The sequence below is a fragment of the Ovis canadensis genome, chromosome 2 (genome assembly GCF_042477335.2).
Source record: "Ovis canadensis isolate MfBH-ARS-UI-01 breed Bighorn chromosome 2, ARS-UI_OviCan_v2, whole genome shotgun sequence".
Lineage (NCBI taxonomy): Eukaryota > Metazoa > Chordata > Mammalia > Artiodactyla > Bovidae > Ovis > Ovis canadensis.
The window spans coordinates 212,580,232-212,594,991 of NC_091246.1; the positions used below are offsets into that span (position 1 = coordinate 212,580,232).

At 36.2% G+C, this 14,760-nt stretch overlaps 1 protein-coding gene across 5 annotated transcripts in view; it reads left to right on the top strand.

Annotated features, from left to right (window-relative positions):
• Positions 1–14,760, top strand: part of PARD3B (par-3 family cell polarity regulator beta) — a 1,167,593-nt gene that overhangs the window by 616,756 nt on the left and 536,077 nt on the right. For all 5 annotated transcript variants that reach the window (XM_069578084.1, XM_069578083.1, XM_069578085.1 and 2 more), the window contains exons 6-9: positions 2,895–2,981; positions 8,698–8,823; positions 10,973–11,331; positions 13,933–14,072. In XM_069578084.1, coding sequence (XP_069434185.1) covers positions 2,895–2,981; positions 8,698–8,823; positions 10,973–11,331; positions 13,933–14,072 — 712 coding nt within the window. The remainder of the gene's footprint in view (positions 1–2,894; positions 2,982–8,697; positions 8,824–10,972; positions 11,332–13,932; positions 14,073–14,760) is intronic.

Genomic DNA, 14,760 nt, shown 5'->3' on the forward strand with positions numbered 1-14,760 from the left:
GTTTCCAACTTTTCTTTTTGTAACTGAAATATTTTTTTTCCTTTGCCCTAGAGTTCATTTTTTGTCTCTTTTTCGTAAGTCCTGCCAATCTCTTTTTTCTTTCCACTGCTCAAATAGCCTTCTCACCTCATTCTCTACAATTTCCATTTTCAGTCCACCTCCAAAACATAAGTAAATGTGTATATACCCTGCTCACTGGTCCTTGAACTCTGTTCTTTAACAAATAACTTTAACAGCGTATTTTCACATCTTAGTAAAATCTCATTTTATGAGATGTGTATTCAGGTAACTGCGTCTAGCCCTCCTTGCTTTGTTTATCTTCCATGAGGGTCTTTATACAGAGATTTCCATGGAACACCACCGAGTATAAATAACACTGAGTGGTTTTATTTTTCCCCTTTTAAAATAAACTTAAAACATAGACTTGTCTATGATGTTTCCTTTTTTCATATGGCTTTCCTTACCATCTTGAAACAAATAATGGATAGCAATTTATAAAGATCTGGTAAAACATAGTCTGTAAAACTTGTAATGGTTGTCTATAGCACTAATAGATCTAATTCTCTAAGTATCTACATATTACAATCAACAAAATTGAAAGTCTTTTATGCTCCTTTTTGGGGGATAGTAATATTTTTGTGATAGTAATTTAACATGTATCAAATATTATGCCAGCCAAAATAATTGTGACTGTCACATATAAAGAGAACATAAATGTTTATTCTGAAATACTGAAAAAGAGAATCTTACAAAGTTGAAATGAACCTTAGTACTGCATCCCCCAAAAAAGTTTTAGTGTTTTGAAATAAGATTGATTACTTTAACAAATTATAGGATTTGCTTTTAAGTGAATGTAAAAATGCAAGGTTGATGATTACTAAAGAGTAGGTATCAGTCTGATACATAGAATTTATTATGTCTTACAGGAGAGGTTATAAGTGGGCTAAAGAAATACTTGCAAACTAGAAAAAAAAATCCATAAAGCCATCCTAATTTTTTTAAGCTGAAATCTTGTCTAGACTAAACATTTATATTCCAAAACCCTCTGTATAAAACATATGATGCTATCTATCAGCATGTGAATATTTAATGCATTTATTAAGATTTGTATTATGCTCTAAGTACAAAACTGTAAAAATATAAAAGATAGAGATAATAAAGTTTCAATGGTTAACCAAGGTTTTAGTCTGTTTTTAAAAGTCTTTGCAACATTATAGTAACCCTAGAATGTGAATGCTTTGGGTTTAGTGTTCCTCACATACCTAAAAATGCACTATAAATCTGTTATTATATAAAAGTTATTTCTTTATGGTCCATTGAAAGGTACAGAGCCTTCTCTTCCCACCAGACATTTTATATTCAGGACCTATAATGCTTACCTATATATATTCAATAGTATTTCATATGCATATATTCATATAGTGTCTATGCTCTCACAGGAAGTATAGTGAATATATTTTATTCCATGATACTAGCACTCTAAGATTTATTTTTTTCCTAACTTTTATTCTAGGGTTCTGTTATAACCTGCTTGACTGAACAAATTTTAAATATATCAGCAATATCTGAGCAAAACTCATTTGAAATTTATTATCAATTTTGAAATTCCAGCATATTCCATAAATGTTGGAAGCTAACAGGCTCTTTTTTGCAGTTTTTAATGATAATAGGTTTGCAATGAAAACACATGAAAAATAAGCCTAATCCACTGATGAGAATATATTTAATGTATTTATTTTAGATTGCTGATAATTTAGGGAGTACTTCATGCAGAGTGAATTCATCAGGCACTTTGCGTTCTTAATGCTGTTCTCAACTTTCCAGCAAGGAGCCGAAATTTCCCCATTTTCAGTTTGGAGCAGAAAAGTATTTGTAGCAGCTGTAGCTCTTAATTTGACATCTAGTTTCAGGTCATTTTCATGGAAATAGGAAACAATAGAGACCTGCTCACAATTTCCATAATGGGGATGTTTGCTTCAACTGTATCGTTTTCCTCTGGCAATTTTATTTTCTCTCTCTGGGATTACAGAAGCCAATAATTGTTCACGGTTATTATTTTTCATCTTTATAAACAGTTGTTAGTTCCACTTTCTATTACTCAAAAGCTCACAATGCCTTGTATATTTCAGTCATATACACTGTCTATTAATGTTTCTGGCTCATCCTTTCCTTAATCTGTAGTAGGTTAGGCAGGTCAGGCTTTCTATTTCTTTCTGTAATACATTTTCTCCAGGCTTTGCAACTTCTTTTTATACCTCTAAAAAAAAAAAAGTAGGAGGTGAAAATTTGGAATTGTTCTATTGAATATAACTGATGCCTTCTTGAAAGGCTAGTTCAAGTTTTGATTTATAATGCTTTGAACATGCCAATATGTATTACCAACTGTGGCTTCACAGTTGTTTAAAATGTAATTTTGTGCTTTTTCTAATAAATACATATTTTATTTCATTTTCCCTCTGTTCTGTAGGAAAAGCCATACTTTATATTTAGGCATAGATATGCTTGATTCCATGTATTTTATCCTCTATACAGTAATTTTCAAGTGTGTCTCAATAGGGAGAAATTTCATTTTTGCGTACATCTTTTTAAATATGTTGATTTATGCAGATTAAGTTAAGTAGGAAGTTATTTCTGTAGGTAGTCATTTCCATTTGTTCCTCTTCTAGGAGAAAAAATAAGAAATCAGATAGCCTTTTAAGCATTTTATTTCCTGGATCTTCTGAACATTCCAGCAAATCACGTACTCCTTTGATTTCATCTCTGCTGTTAAATTTACAGTAGTTGTTAAAATCTGAAGTTTTTTTGGTTTTCTTTTTAATATGCCACATCTGCTGTTTTGTTTTTGTTTTAGCAAAGACTCATTTGTACTTTCTTTTTCTTTTTGTCTGTCCCAGTGATATGACAAGAACGGTGGAGATTTCCGGGGAAGGAGGCCCCTTGGGAATACATGTAGTGCCTTTCTTTTCATCTCTGAGTGGAAGGTAAGATGTTTTCCTTATATCAGAAGCTCATGCTAATGAAAAACTTGACTTGAGCTCATTTTCCCAAACATTTTTTAGAAGAGGATTAAGTGTATGTCTCTGTTGTTTAGATGGACACCTCAGTACATTGGCCACTTATTTGTTAGAAACAAAATAATATTGCTTACTTCTAGGATACAATGGAAAAGAAATCATGTTTTCTGTATTTACAATTAAGTAAGAAGTACTTTCTTAAAGTATTCTTATCAGTAACACATATAAACAGAAATCGTGGAAAGACTTTAACATGTGGTTAGACAAACTGAATTTTTTAATGTTCAAAAATGCACTTAAAAGAAATATAACAATTCCAAATTGACATTTCTTGATCTTCTTCATGTTTATGGAACGTCTAATAATAAATATTTTAATATTATAAGTATATATCAGAAATTCAATATATTCTGATTTAGCTAAGTAGCAAAATGCCTTTATTCTGTTTATTTTGTTCTAAAATATAATGTAATCAATCAAAAATAATTTGACACATCCTTTTGAAATTTAGTAAGTGGTAATATTATTGTGTCACCATTTCTTGAAATTCATGTCTTCTTAACTGGATGTATGGAGAAGGAAATGGCAACCCACTCCATTATTCTTGCCTGAAGAATTCCATGGACAGAGGAGCCTGGCAGACTACAGTCCATGGGGTTGCAAAGAGTCAGACACAACTGAATGACTGTCACTCACTCCTCACTAAGGATGTAAAACTTGTTTTACTGATGAGAATTAAAATGTGTGCCTGAGAGTTAATGTTAGTACCATTTTAACAACCTTATGAAACTAGTATTAGATATTGTATTATTTTTCTAGAAGATGGCTACCTTGGGACTAGATTGATACAGACAAAGGCTGTCAGAAACTTAAAGAAAATCAGTTTCTCCCTGTTTGACATGATTTAAATTATTTTGTTAAATTTATTTCTTAAATGTATCATTAAAAAGGCACAGTACCTGATTTTAGTTTAAGTGATCAAAGACCAGAAAAGTCAGTTGATTTTCCTCAAAGTCATATAAAATTCAAATCTCCTGACTTGTCCTCACTCCATTGTTCTTTCTAGAACAAAACTTTCCCCAAAGGTTATATGTATTAATTTACTGGCTCTGAATATTTATTCAGTTTGGTCTGCCGTATAGTGGCAAGAGCAGATTTAGTCATGATATTTTGGTTGGCATCATTTTCAGCAGGTAGCCATCTGCCACCTGTAATTGCAAAGTCATCACCTTTTGTAGCAAATAACATCTGATGCCAAGCTCTTGCTGGAATGAATGTCCCCTAAACAGAAATGAACTGAAAAGTTAGTGGCTCTTATTATCTCATTTCCTGTATGTGTTAATAAGCGTGTTTATAAATGTTATGGGTTATGGCACGAGACAAGCTGAGGTTGTTTTTGATAGACAGAGCAAGTATTTACCCAGTTGTCACAAGAAATTCTAATGGCTTTTGGCAGAAGTGTACTGATAGAGCTTTGTGAAATACCAGCATGGCTAAATTACTAGGCCCCTTTAGCTTAATGAAGCTGGAATAGAACACAAGATCATCCCAATTTTCAAACCATGAAGAAATATACAACATGACAGTCACCCTACTTCAATTTCAGTCATTCGGAAAACAACTTGACCCTCTAGACTAGAAATCACCTTCTCTCACTTCAAATGAGGAAAACGCACTACAGTGTATTGATTTGCTCCCTGCTCCTTCCTGGTTCTGATTTCTAGCATAAGCGTTGTAGAACAGGAAGAAGAATATTGGACTTGGACTTGAAACAATTGGATTTGGATATCAGTGTTCTCTTTTGAATAACCTTGAGCAAGTCCCCTAAACTTGCCTCTTGTGAATACCTACTTCACATCAAGATTGTGAGGATTAAATGGCATTAAAAATATGAACACTCCTTGTAAAACACACAACCTATGGATGTGTAAATTATTAGGATTATTACTGTTTTGTCTAAAACAGAACAGCCTGGTTCAGAAATGAACTTTTATAAGTTCATGGTCAACTTTTCAGTAACTTTGTGAAATGAGTGTGTGTGTGTATATATATATATATATATATATATATATATATATATATATATATATATATTTTGCTATGCACTAGTATTACAGAAAGGAAATTTAATTAAAAAACATAAAAAAATAATATGGAAGTGGAGACATGAGCCAATAAAAGTTAAGAAGTAATGAGTACAGGCTGAAACAGCACACTTAACTCAACCCATGTGTCTAGAAGCAACTGCATATAGAGCGTGTCAGACAAGTGTCTGACTTCATCATGCCATATGGTCACCCTGTGTGAGCACAGAGGGCGGGGGGAGTTAAGGTCATAGTGGTAACTTAGTTCTTAATTTCCTTCCATTTATTGGTTTGTGTCATTATTTTAAATTGGAATTTACATTTAATTATTTACTAAGACTACTGTAATTGGCTTTGCCTTTAGTTTCTTTTTTATTTTTTTTTCTTTTACAAAAATAGAGCCACACCTGTTATAGAATAATATCCCTAATCAAAGTTAGAACACCCTGAGTATAACATACTGACTGTTATACTAGACAAGGCCTCGTTGGATTCATTGGGATACAGAATGCTGCTTAACTGGAGAAAAATTGGCTTGCACAATAAAAACAAAAAAAATGCAAAAGAAAAAACACCTAGAGTTCCTGCAAGTAAAAAGCAACTTGATTTCATTTAAAAAGAATTATATATATATAGTTTTATTTTAGTATTAAAAGCATGAAATCTAATTGTCTGTCAGTAAATAAAGGTAGCATAGTATACCTGCTTCACAGTAAAAACAGCTAAATGTGAAACAGAAGAGGGAAGGAATGGATGAAGAGGGACATATAAAGTGAGGAGATATGCTCAGGTAAAAAGTCTAAGCTGGTGAGCAACCAAGGTGGTGTGATACTGTGGGGAGAAAGGAGGAGGTAAGCAGTGGGTAGGTTTGTGCCTACGTGATTATTAGAAGCGCAAGAAGCAATTATTACACCTCTCATTCTGCTGGGCTGTGGACTTCAGCCTCCTTTATCAGTGCTCCTTAATGCAAATTAGTTTGTTCATTTCAGCCTGTAACTCTTCCACAGCATTAATTCTGAAGTCTCAAAAAGTCTTGGTCCCAAAGGAGATAGCTCCCCACAGCCCACCCATCAGGGACAAAGAGGAAAAAGAGAGCCTCTCTTCTGCGCCTTTTCACACCGGTCTGGATGAAATCAAACTGGAGGGAATCCACCCCTTCCATCGAATAAAGAAGGCAGGAGTGGTTCGTTGCCAGGGACCAAACTAATAAAATCAGTCAGTTTTACATTTTACCAAAATTACCTCTGACACATGGGTTTTACAGTTGGGCTTATTCTGTCAATAAATTTTTCATGGAAAGTTAGGTTATTTAGATGAGTGAGGTTCACATAGCATACTCCAGCTGTAATATGCCAGCTAAATTGCAACCCAGTGGCCTGAAAGAATTAATTCATCTCCCAAAATGTGAAATTAAATCCTAGGGAGCAACATTACATGACTGATGATGTACTGAATTAAATTAAAGGAAGACTTGAATGCTTGTTAAAAAAATATCGCTTACATAAACTAGTTTATAACCACATGTGAGCCTCCTAATGGATCGTGTTATTGTGAATCCACCATAACAAAAATCCAGAATGTGAACTATTAGAGAGTTGTTTAATTTAGGAGAGAAACACGATTTTGTTCTATTTCTTTCTTTCCTTTTTTCTTTGACATGTCAAATAGTTCAATTCTTAATATTATGTTACAAGATTAAGGTGGGATTAGTACCTTACAAATATTAATTTAAATCCCAGATTCTTTATCACATAGTAGTGTTGTCCCCTATTCTCCTCCACACAGAATATGACTAGTTCACTAACCTACTAGAATTCGGAAATGAAGCGTCAGTGCATGCTTGGCTTGTGACCCAGAGCCTTCCCCTCAGTAGGAGATGGCGTGACTATTTGCTCTCTCATGTATCAGCCTACAGTGTTCATTTAACTGTTATGCAGTAGAAATCTAAACAGCCCTGCATTTGCCTCTCCTCTGGCCTTCTTGAGATGACGCGGGCTCATCAGATGAACTGAATTCCTGGAGGCAGAGGCCCCACCCTGTGGCAGCTCCAAATAGGAAGATGGTTTCCTCCTCCATTTTCATTAAAGGCTCCTCTTTTTCCATGGCGGACCTGACTATTCATGCATAAAATGTGCTCATGTTTTATTTAGATTTGACTTAATGCAAAGGGAATACGTAATAGCACATAAGACACCTGTATGGAAGAGTATGACCAAGTAGGAAGACAAGAGGATGAGGGAAGAAGAGGCTGGGGGTTTTCTACATCTAGGGGACTCCTCATGGAGGATGTATCTGTCTGTCTTATCCTGAGAAACCTGGGACCCTTAACATGCCACAAGGAACAGAGAAATCCCTCACATGAGAAATGGCTAAAAAATACACAAGTTTGGTTTCTTTCAGTTTTCAGTTCAAATACTACCAGTATGTAATAGGTACATCCAAGTACACACATATACACACAGAATTCTTTCTTGTTATTGCTGTAGTTTTCTTTTCTCCTGTTCTTTTTCTCCAACTCCCTTCTCCTTCCTCCTATTTTAAGCCACAGTTGCGAGGCACCAGTAGGCATGGGGAATCCTCTCTGAATGCAGATTCTTCCTGGTTAAAATTTTAGACTCCCTCCAAACTCCTGCTTTCATCTGGCCACTGTGTCAGGAGTGTGGACTACTCCAGCCTCATCAGATAAGTCCATCAGCTAGCATTCAAGGCCCCTCCATGTGGCACTGGCCTCCCCATCCAGCATGAGCTCCCACCCTGCTCCACTTACACAGACACACCCAGTCAACCCCGTCTCCATGTGTTCTCTGTCTCCTCCGATCCAAATCCCATTCATTCTCCTGATCCAGTTTATATCCTACTTTCTTCCCAAATTTTTCCATGAAGACTCAGCCTATTGATAGCCCCAGATTTCTTTCTTTTTTAGTTTCCCCTGTGCTCCAGGCTGGTACTGAGCTGTCATCCTGGTCCTATAGCCCTGTTTCATATCCCTCCATCCCAAGTGCGTAGAGAACACTCAACACACACTTAATTCAATGACTTGAACATATGGGACCAAACTTCTTTCTAAATTGAGTAATGTGGCCTGTGCTAAATGTTTTCTTCTTAAAATGCATATTGTTAAAAGAGGTAGGAAGATTGCAAAAAGACTATTGTGAAACCTAATCCTCTCCTGTTATCAAATGTCAAGTGCTCCCTTGACACCAACTCAAACTTACTTATTACAGTCAGCCCTTCTGTGATGCCCTCTCTAAACCACGAATCCCGTGTGTCCTCAGCTCCAGTAAGCGACAGTAGCCTTTTCTAAGTTTAGTAAAAGCATGAGGAATGGAGCTATTGATCAATGTGCTCTGGGTTGGTGTTTATGTATATTTGTCTTAGGAGGATAGTTTCTTCTTTTAGTGAGTTGTGAGGGTAGGTGTGTTTTTCTGATTTTGTTTTGTGTTTTACTAAAGATTTTAAATAACAAACAGTTGCCTGGATGTAAAGCATGATTTCTTTCATAAGGAGGAGTTAGTACTCATTTCTGAACAGCTGCAAGTGGAGAAACAACTTGCATATTATTAGTCAGTCATTCTCTTCCATTTAAATGTTGCATTCAGGATTCTAGGACTCTTCATTCGTGGCATTGAAGAAAACAGCAGGTCCAAACGGGAGGGACTGTTTCACGAAAATGAATGTATTGTAAAAATCAACAACGTGGACCTCGTAGACAAAACCTTTGCTCAGTAAGCACTTTTTTTTTTTAAATTTTACTTTATTGCTTCCTAAAATGCTTATTATAATCATTACTGTACTCATTATGATCAAAACTGTAGGTATAATTTCTGGTTAGTTCCCTTTGACTCCAGAACATCCATTTTCAAATGCATCCTGGGTTTGAGCATACTCAGGGGTGGCCTGCACAAGTCCCTGACAGCCCAGAGAAGGACGAAGTATAGAACGAAGCAAGCCTTCTGCCTGGCTGTCTTTCTGTGACGTCGATAGACGGGTTTGTTTTTCTTGGGATACGGGTCAGTTAGACTGGTATTTAATGACACTTTTCACAGACTGTTAGTTCGGCTTATTAATTAACTTCCTTGGTGTCAGCAGTCTTCCTTAAACTAAATATCTATGAGAGATGTCTATGAGGACTCACTGAATAATAGAAACAAATGAAAAAAATATAAAATACTCTCCTCAAGAAATTATTTATCTGCATGTGAAGTGTTATAGGAATAGGTCTTTATACCTAAGAATTAGACTACGCAGCAGTGTACATATACTTTTTAAAATGTATATTGGCATTGCAATGGAATAAGGGACTAATTACTAATACCCTTTAGTAATCATCATCGAACTCTACTGTTTCAAACAAAAACAACTCAGTCTTCTCTGTGACCATTAGTTGCCAATATTATGTTGGGTAGAAAGGGTGAGTAGTTGTGGATGGAGTGGCAGTGGGCACTAGCTGCTTCAGTGTAGGAAAGAAATGAAGCCTCTAGAGACTATTTCTGAAAATCATGAATAATAGGCAAAATTATAATTATTATCAATAATGATATTATTTTTATATGTCACTGTGCTTTTTACCAAGACTTAATAGTAATGCAAGGCAGACATTACTCCCTGTATTACTGAGGTGGAAATGAAGGCTTATAAAATTTCAATATGAACTAGAAATTGAATCCTAGTCAAAAATCTACCAGAGGAGATGGGCTGTGATGAAGTCTTCTCTCTTCTCCACTAGCAACATAAGCTCTTCATTAATAAGGTGAGGAGGAGCTTAGATAGCAGTTGGAATTGTGATTAATTTTTATTTGGTGTGGCTGCTAGTAACAAAGACCTGAATTAAAGGTATCTTAAAATTTACCTTTTTTAAGGACAAATAAGTGTGGAGGTGGCAGTCTAAACTTAGTTTGGAGGGCTCACCATCATCAGTGAATTAAGCATCTTCCATCTTTCTGCTTGGCTATCCTTCTTATGTGGCTACTATCTTTAAGCTATCTCATGGTCACAAGGTAATTGCTTGAGTTCCCTCCATCACTTCTGAGTTTCAAGAAATAGGAAAGAGAAATGGAACAAAAAAGTTCCTGCCTCCCAACTGAACCAGATTCCCTATTGCCCTTCATCTCATTGATAAGAAAGCTGGGAAATATTGTTGTTTTACCTGGTCATTAGGTATAAGGAGGCATAAGAAGAAGGAAAGAAAAAGTAATAGGAAATTTGAAGAAAAGCGCAAAGTGCTAAAACAAAAAAAGTGAAAAATGCAGCTACCCTTTAGTGAAACAAATAAGAGAAAGTATGCATTTTGGGTTGACAGTCCCCTGTGATATTTGGCACAACCAGCATACCTACTAAATGTCACCATGGAGAACTATCTGTGTCAAAATTGAGCTTCTTGAAACAACCCACATTAGAAAAGACCTATCCTGCAGAATAAAGTCCTAAAAGGAAACCAAATGATAATCTGATGACCACGATCAAAGATTGCTTTTCTTTCCATTTAAAATTAGAGCTTCCTTTTATGTTGAGTTCAGTAAACACTTCTGGATAGAATTTCAGATTTAGAAATGCTTAAAAGCTGTGGGTCATTAGACCAGTTAATCTCTCTGAGCCTCAGTTTCTTCATTTTGCAAAACAAGACCTAAGTATTCCTACCTAACATAGTTGTTAAAAGAGCTGAATGAGGGCATCACGCATGTTGCTAGTGCACACGTACACAGCCCAGGGCAGTGGCACCTCATGAGCAGGCCATACGTGGTGACCAGCACTTAGCAAAGTCATATCGGTGGTAACAGAGAGAGCGCCTCCTGTGCGTGCACTCCCAGGCTGCCCCCATAGCTGTGACTCTGGGTGCTGGGACATAGGATCACTATACATTCACTGTCTTTCAAGGGCTCAAGACCTCTTCCGTCAGGCAATGAAATCTCCAAGTGTGCTCCTCCGCGTGCTTCCACCTCAGAACCGGGAACAGTATGAAAAAGCAGTCATTGGACCTCTTAACATTTTTGGCAACAATGATCGCATGTTGAGAACAAAGGAGCCGCCTCCTGTCCAAGGAAAATCAGGAATAAAGACAATAAATCTCACAGGAACAAGCAGTCCTGAAGAAGATGCATCAACTTCTCTGCAACAGAGCAAGAGCCCCCGAGTACCAAGACTAGGTAGAAAACCATCCTCTCCCTCACTCTCCCCACTCATGGGGTTTGGCAGCAAGAAGAATGCAAAGAAAATTAAGATTGACCTAAAGAAAGGTAATTATTAAATTATGCTTAATTCCATTCTATGATTGTAACATGTAAAATTGGTTAAGAGAAATACATTAAGGCTAATTTTGTTAATTCTCCTTCCATTTAATTGAATTAGAGAATAAATTGAAGTGTATACTGCAGTAACTTAAATTTCTTGAATTTTTTTTTTTTCTGGAGAGTATAGATTATTTGAAACAAGAAAGTGATAAAGACATGCTGGGAAATAAAACCATGACAAACTTGATAGGAGCAGAGTGATACTGCATCACAACTTAGACTAAATAGGCACTGAAATTCAGTTGTCTCTGTTTTGAGCACGACTAGGCTTCCCTGATGGCTCAGTGGTAAAGAATCCACCTGCCATGCAGGAGTCCCCGGTTCAATTCCTGGGTCAGAAACATCTGCTAGAGAAGGGATAGGCTACCCACTCCACTATTCTTGGGCTTCCCTGGTGGCTCAGCTGGTAAAGAATCCTCCTGCAGTGCGGGAGACCTGGGTTCGATCCCTGGGTTGGGAAGATCCCCTGGAGAAGGGAAAGGCTACCTATTCAGGTATTCTGTCCTGGAGAATTCCATGGGGTCACAAAGAGTCAGGCACAACTCAGCACCTTTCCTCACTCACTCAGTGATTTTTGAAACATCCTTTAGTCCAAGCAGAAAAGCCAGTATTATTGTTTCTGGTTCTCAAAGATAGTTTTATACCAGCAAAAATTATTCCTCAGCAAATACGGGGTAATTAGTGATTTCACAAATTCAACAATGCAAATAATGTTTCAAATATTCTTAATTTCAAAAGCATATATAACCTTTTATTTCTTCATCTTTTTAAAAGTTTTTTATCCATTTCAAGCCCAGATCAATGACTAGATCATGTGTGTTCATACATATTTATACAGTATTATACATACACACGTACACATTTATGTATTTCTGTGCTTTTATTTTGTGACTTCTCCTCATAGTCCCTTCACCCACTGAACCTTCTGCAATCCACTGGGATTTTCAGGGCTTCATTCAAAAGAAACCAATATTTTATGGATTCCTGTTGGAATTAATAGAAAATATAATGATCCCAAGGTAGTTTTTGAATACATATTAACATATATTTAAAGCATGTAACATATGCCTTTAATCAGGATATAGAGATTATTCTGAAGGATCCTCTAGTCAAAATTTTGTCCTTCTATAAGAATTTTATACTGGGAAGAAAATGTATTGACTAGGATGCACAATTAGGCTTTTTATATAAATGCATCACTCGTACTTTTCATACAAATTATGCAGCTATGTATAAGGCATGGGGTTGAGTGCTTTGAGGATAGATAAATTAGACATGGAACGTGACCTTAAAAACCCATCAGAAAGCTTTGGATGCAAAAATAAAGGATATTACATCCCAGAGCTGTGTTTTAAGAAGATTAATCTGACAGCAAAAAGATATACTAAAGGAGAGAGCAGATAACAAGGGATCAGTAAAGGGTGCCCAGTGTAATATTTATGCCTAAATCACTGAGTGGGTATAGATGGAAAGAGAAAGGAATTATAGTTATTGTTGGTTTTCAGCCAAGGTGGCTTGCACGATGGGGATGCCATTACAAGAAATTAGAATTTTAAGTGTAAAAGGCCAGGATCTGGGATGGAGAAGGAAGTTTGCAGTGAAGTTTAAAGTGCTGGTGATAGCCTGGAAACTGACACGAGAGAGATTAGAGCCAAACAAAGAGATGTCGGTGTCATCTATAGAGAGATGGTGTTTGGAGACAGGAGCCAGGCAAGGCAGAGTCTAGAGGACAAGTTGTTCCAGATCCTTGGGGAACATCTGTGTTTACATGATGAGTGAGTAAGAGAAAGAGTGACAGGTGTGTTGTGATCAGAGATGTAGAAAACTAGAAAGTATAAAGAAAACCAAGTATATGAAGTATATGGAAACTAAGAGGGGAGTTAATTTCAAGAAAATGGTTGGTGAGAAGTGTCAAAGCTAGAGAAGGGGAAAGATCAGGATAGGAAAAATGACTGATATGGTCACAGATAGGTCATTGGTAATGGAAGAGTGAAGAAGCAGTAGGACTGAAGTAAGGATTCTTTAGGGTAAAGAAAAATCTAAGCATTCACACAGAATGAAAAAGACAAAACTCAAAAGAGATTGGCGATGTGAGAGAACAGAATAGGAGTAGCAGGAACCAGTGATGTGGCCATGTGATGAAGTACACAGAAATGGAGATGCAGGTGGAGAGTGAGCCATGGGCTGGCTAGTTGATTGAAAGCCAACATGTCAGACGGCCTCTTGCTTCTCAGGAAAGTGTGAAGTCAAGTGATGGTTTATTAAGAAGTCAGTCTCCCAGGTGTATGGATAATATGTGGCCTTTTTTGTAAGACCTTAATAACACATCTACATTGGCCCTAAATTCATGGTAATATAATCATGGCCTGTCAAGAACTGTAATCTGTATTTAAAACTAGAAACTCAAACATATTTAAGATATTTGATAGAATGTCAGTATTTCACTTTTTCTATGTTAGTCTAAATTAGGTCTGTTTAACTATAAGATTGAATATACCATTTCTCCAGCTAAAGGTGATCATGTATTTTCTTGGTCTTATACACTAGGGCCTGAAGGACTTGGTTTCACTGTGGTTACCAGAGATTCTTCCATACATGGTCCAGGTCCCATTTTTGTAAAAAACATTTTACCAAAGGGAGCAGCAATAAAAGATGGCCGCCTGCAATCAGGGGACAGAATTTTGGAGGTAAGAATTAGAATGAATATCTTCAATAAAATATTTCTTTGTGTTTAAGTAAATGAAATGTATGAAATTTTGAATTAATTATATTGAAAAGTGTACTTGTAGACAAGGTAAGGACTTTAATTAGAAAAGTGGTTAATCAATAGCCGACTTTGTAAGTGCTCAATAAGGGCAGTGATATGGAGTCAAATATTGAAAAGTTTTTCTTGTCTCCTCTTTCTTACTTCCACCTCTTAGAGTCCCTGGGGGATTTGAGTCATATCCATGAGTTCATCATATAGTCAGTTAGGGCTAAGAATTACAGAGTTGCACCCAATTACTTGTAATAGTTTCTTTAAACTTCTCTAAGAATGGGCCAGTGTTAGTTCAGTCTATGCCTATAGAGAAGTATTTGGAATACTCAAAGGAAGAGGCTTTTTTTTCCCATTTATTTTTGTTTAATAGTATTATCTTCTTGTCTACCTATATTGTCAATTTACCTTTCAAGAAATCATCTTCATGGAAACTGACTGGTTCCACTTAACTTGCCCATGGCATGGAAGCAACACCAGAGCTTTGTATATAGTTCTAGATCATGAAAGAAAATGGTTCAAATGATTAATGTAGCCCCAAATTAGAATCTCTAATAATGTATGGTAACCTAGTGACTATAACTTTCTAACATAGAGAACACTGTAGAATTATAACAAAA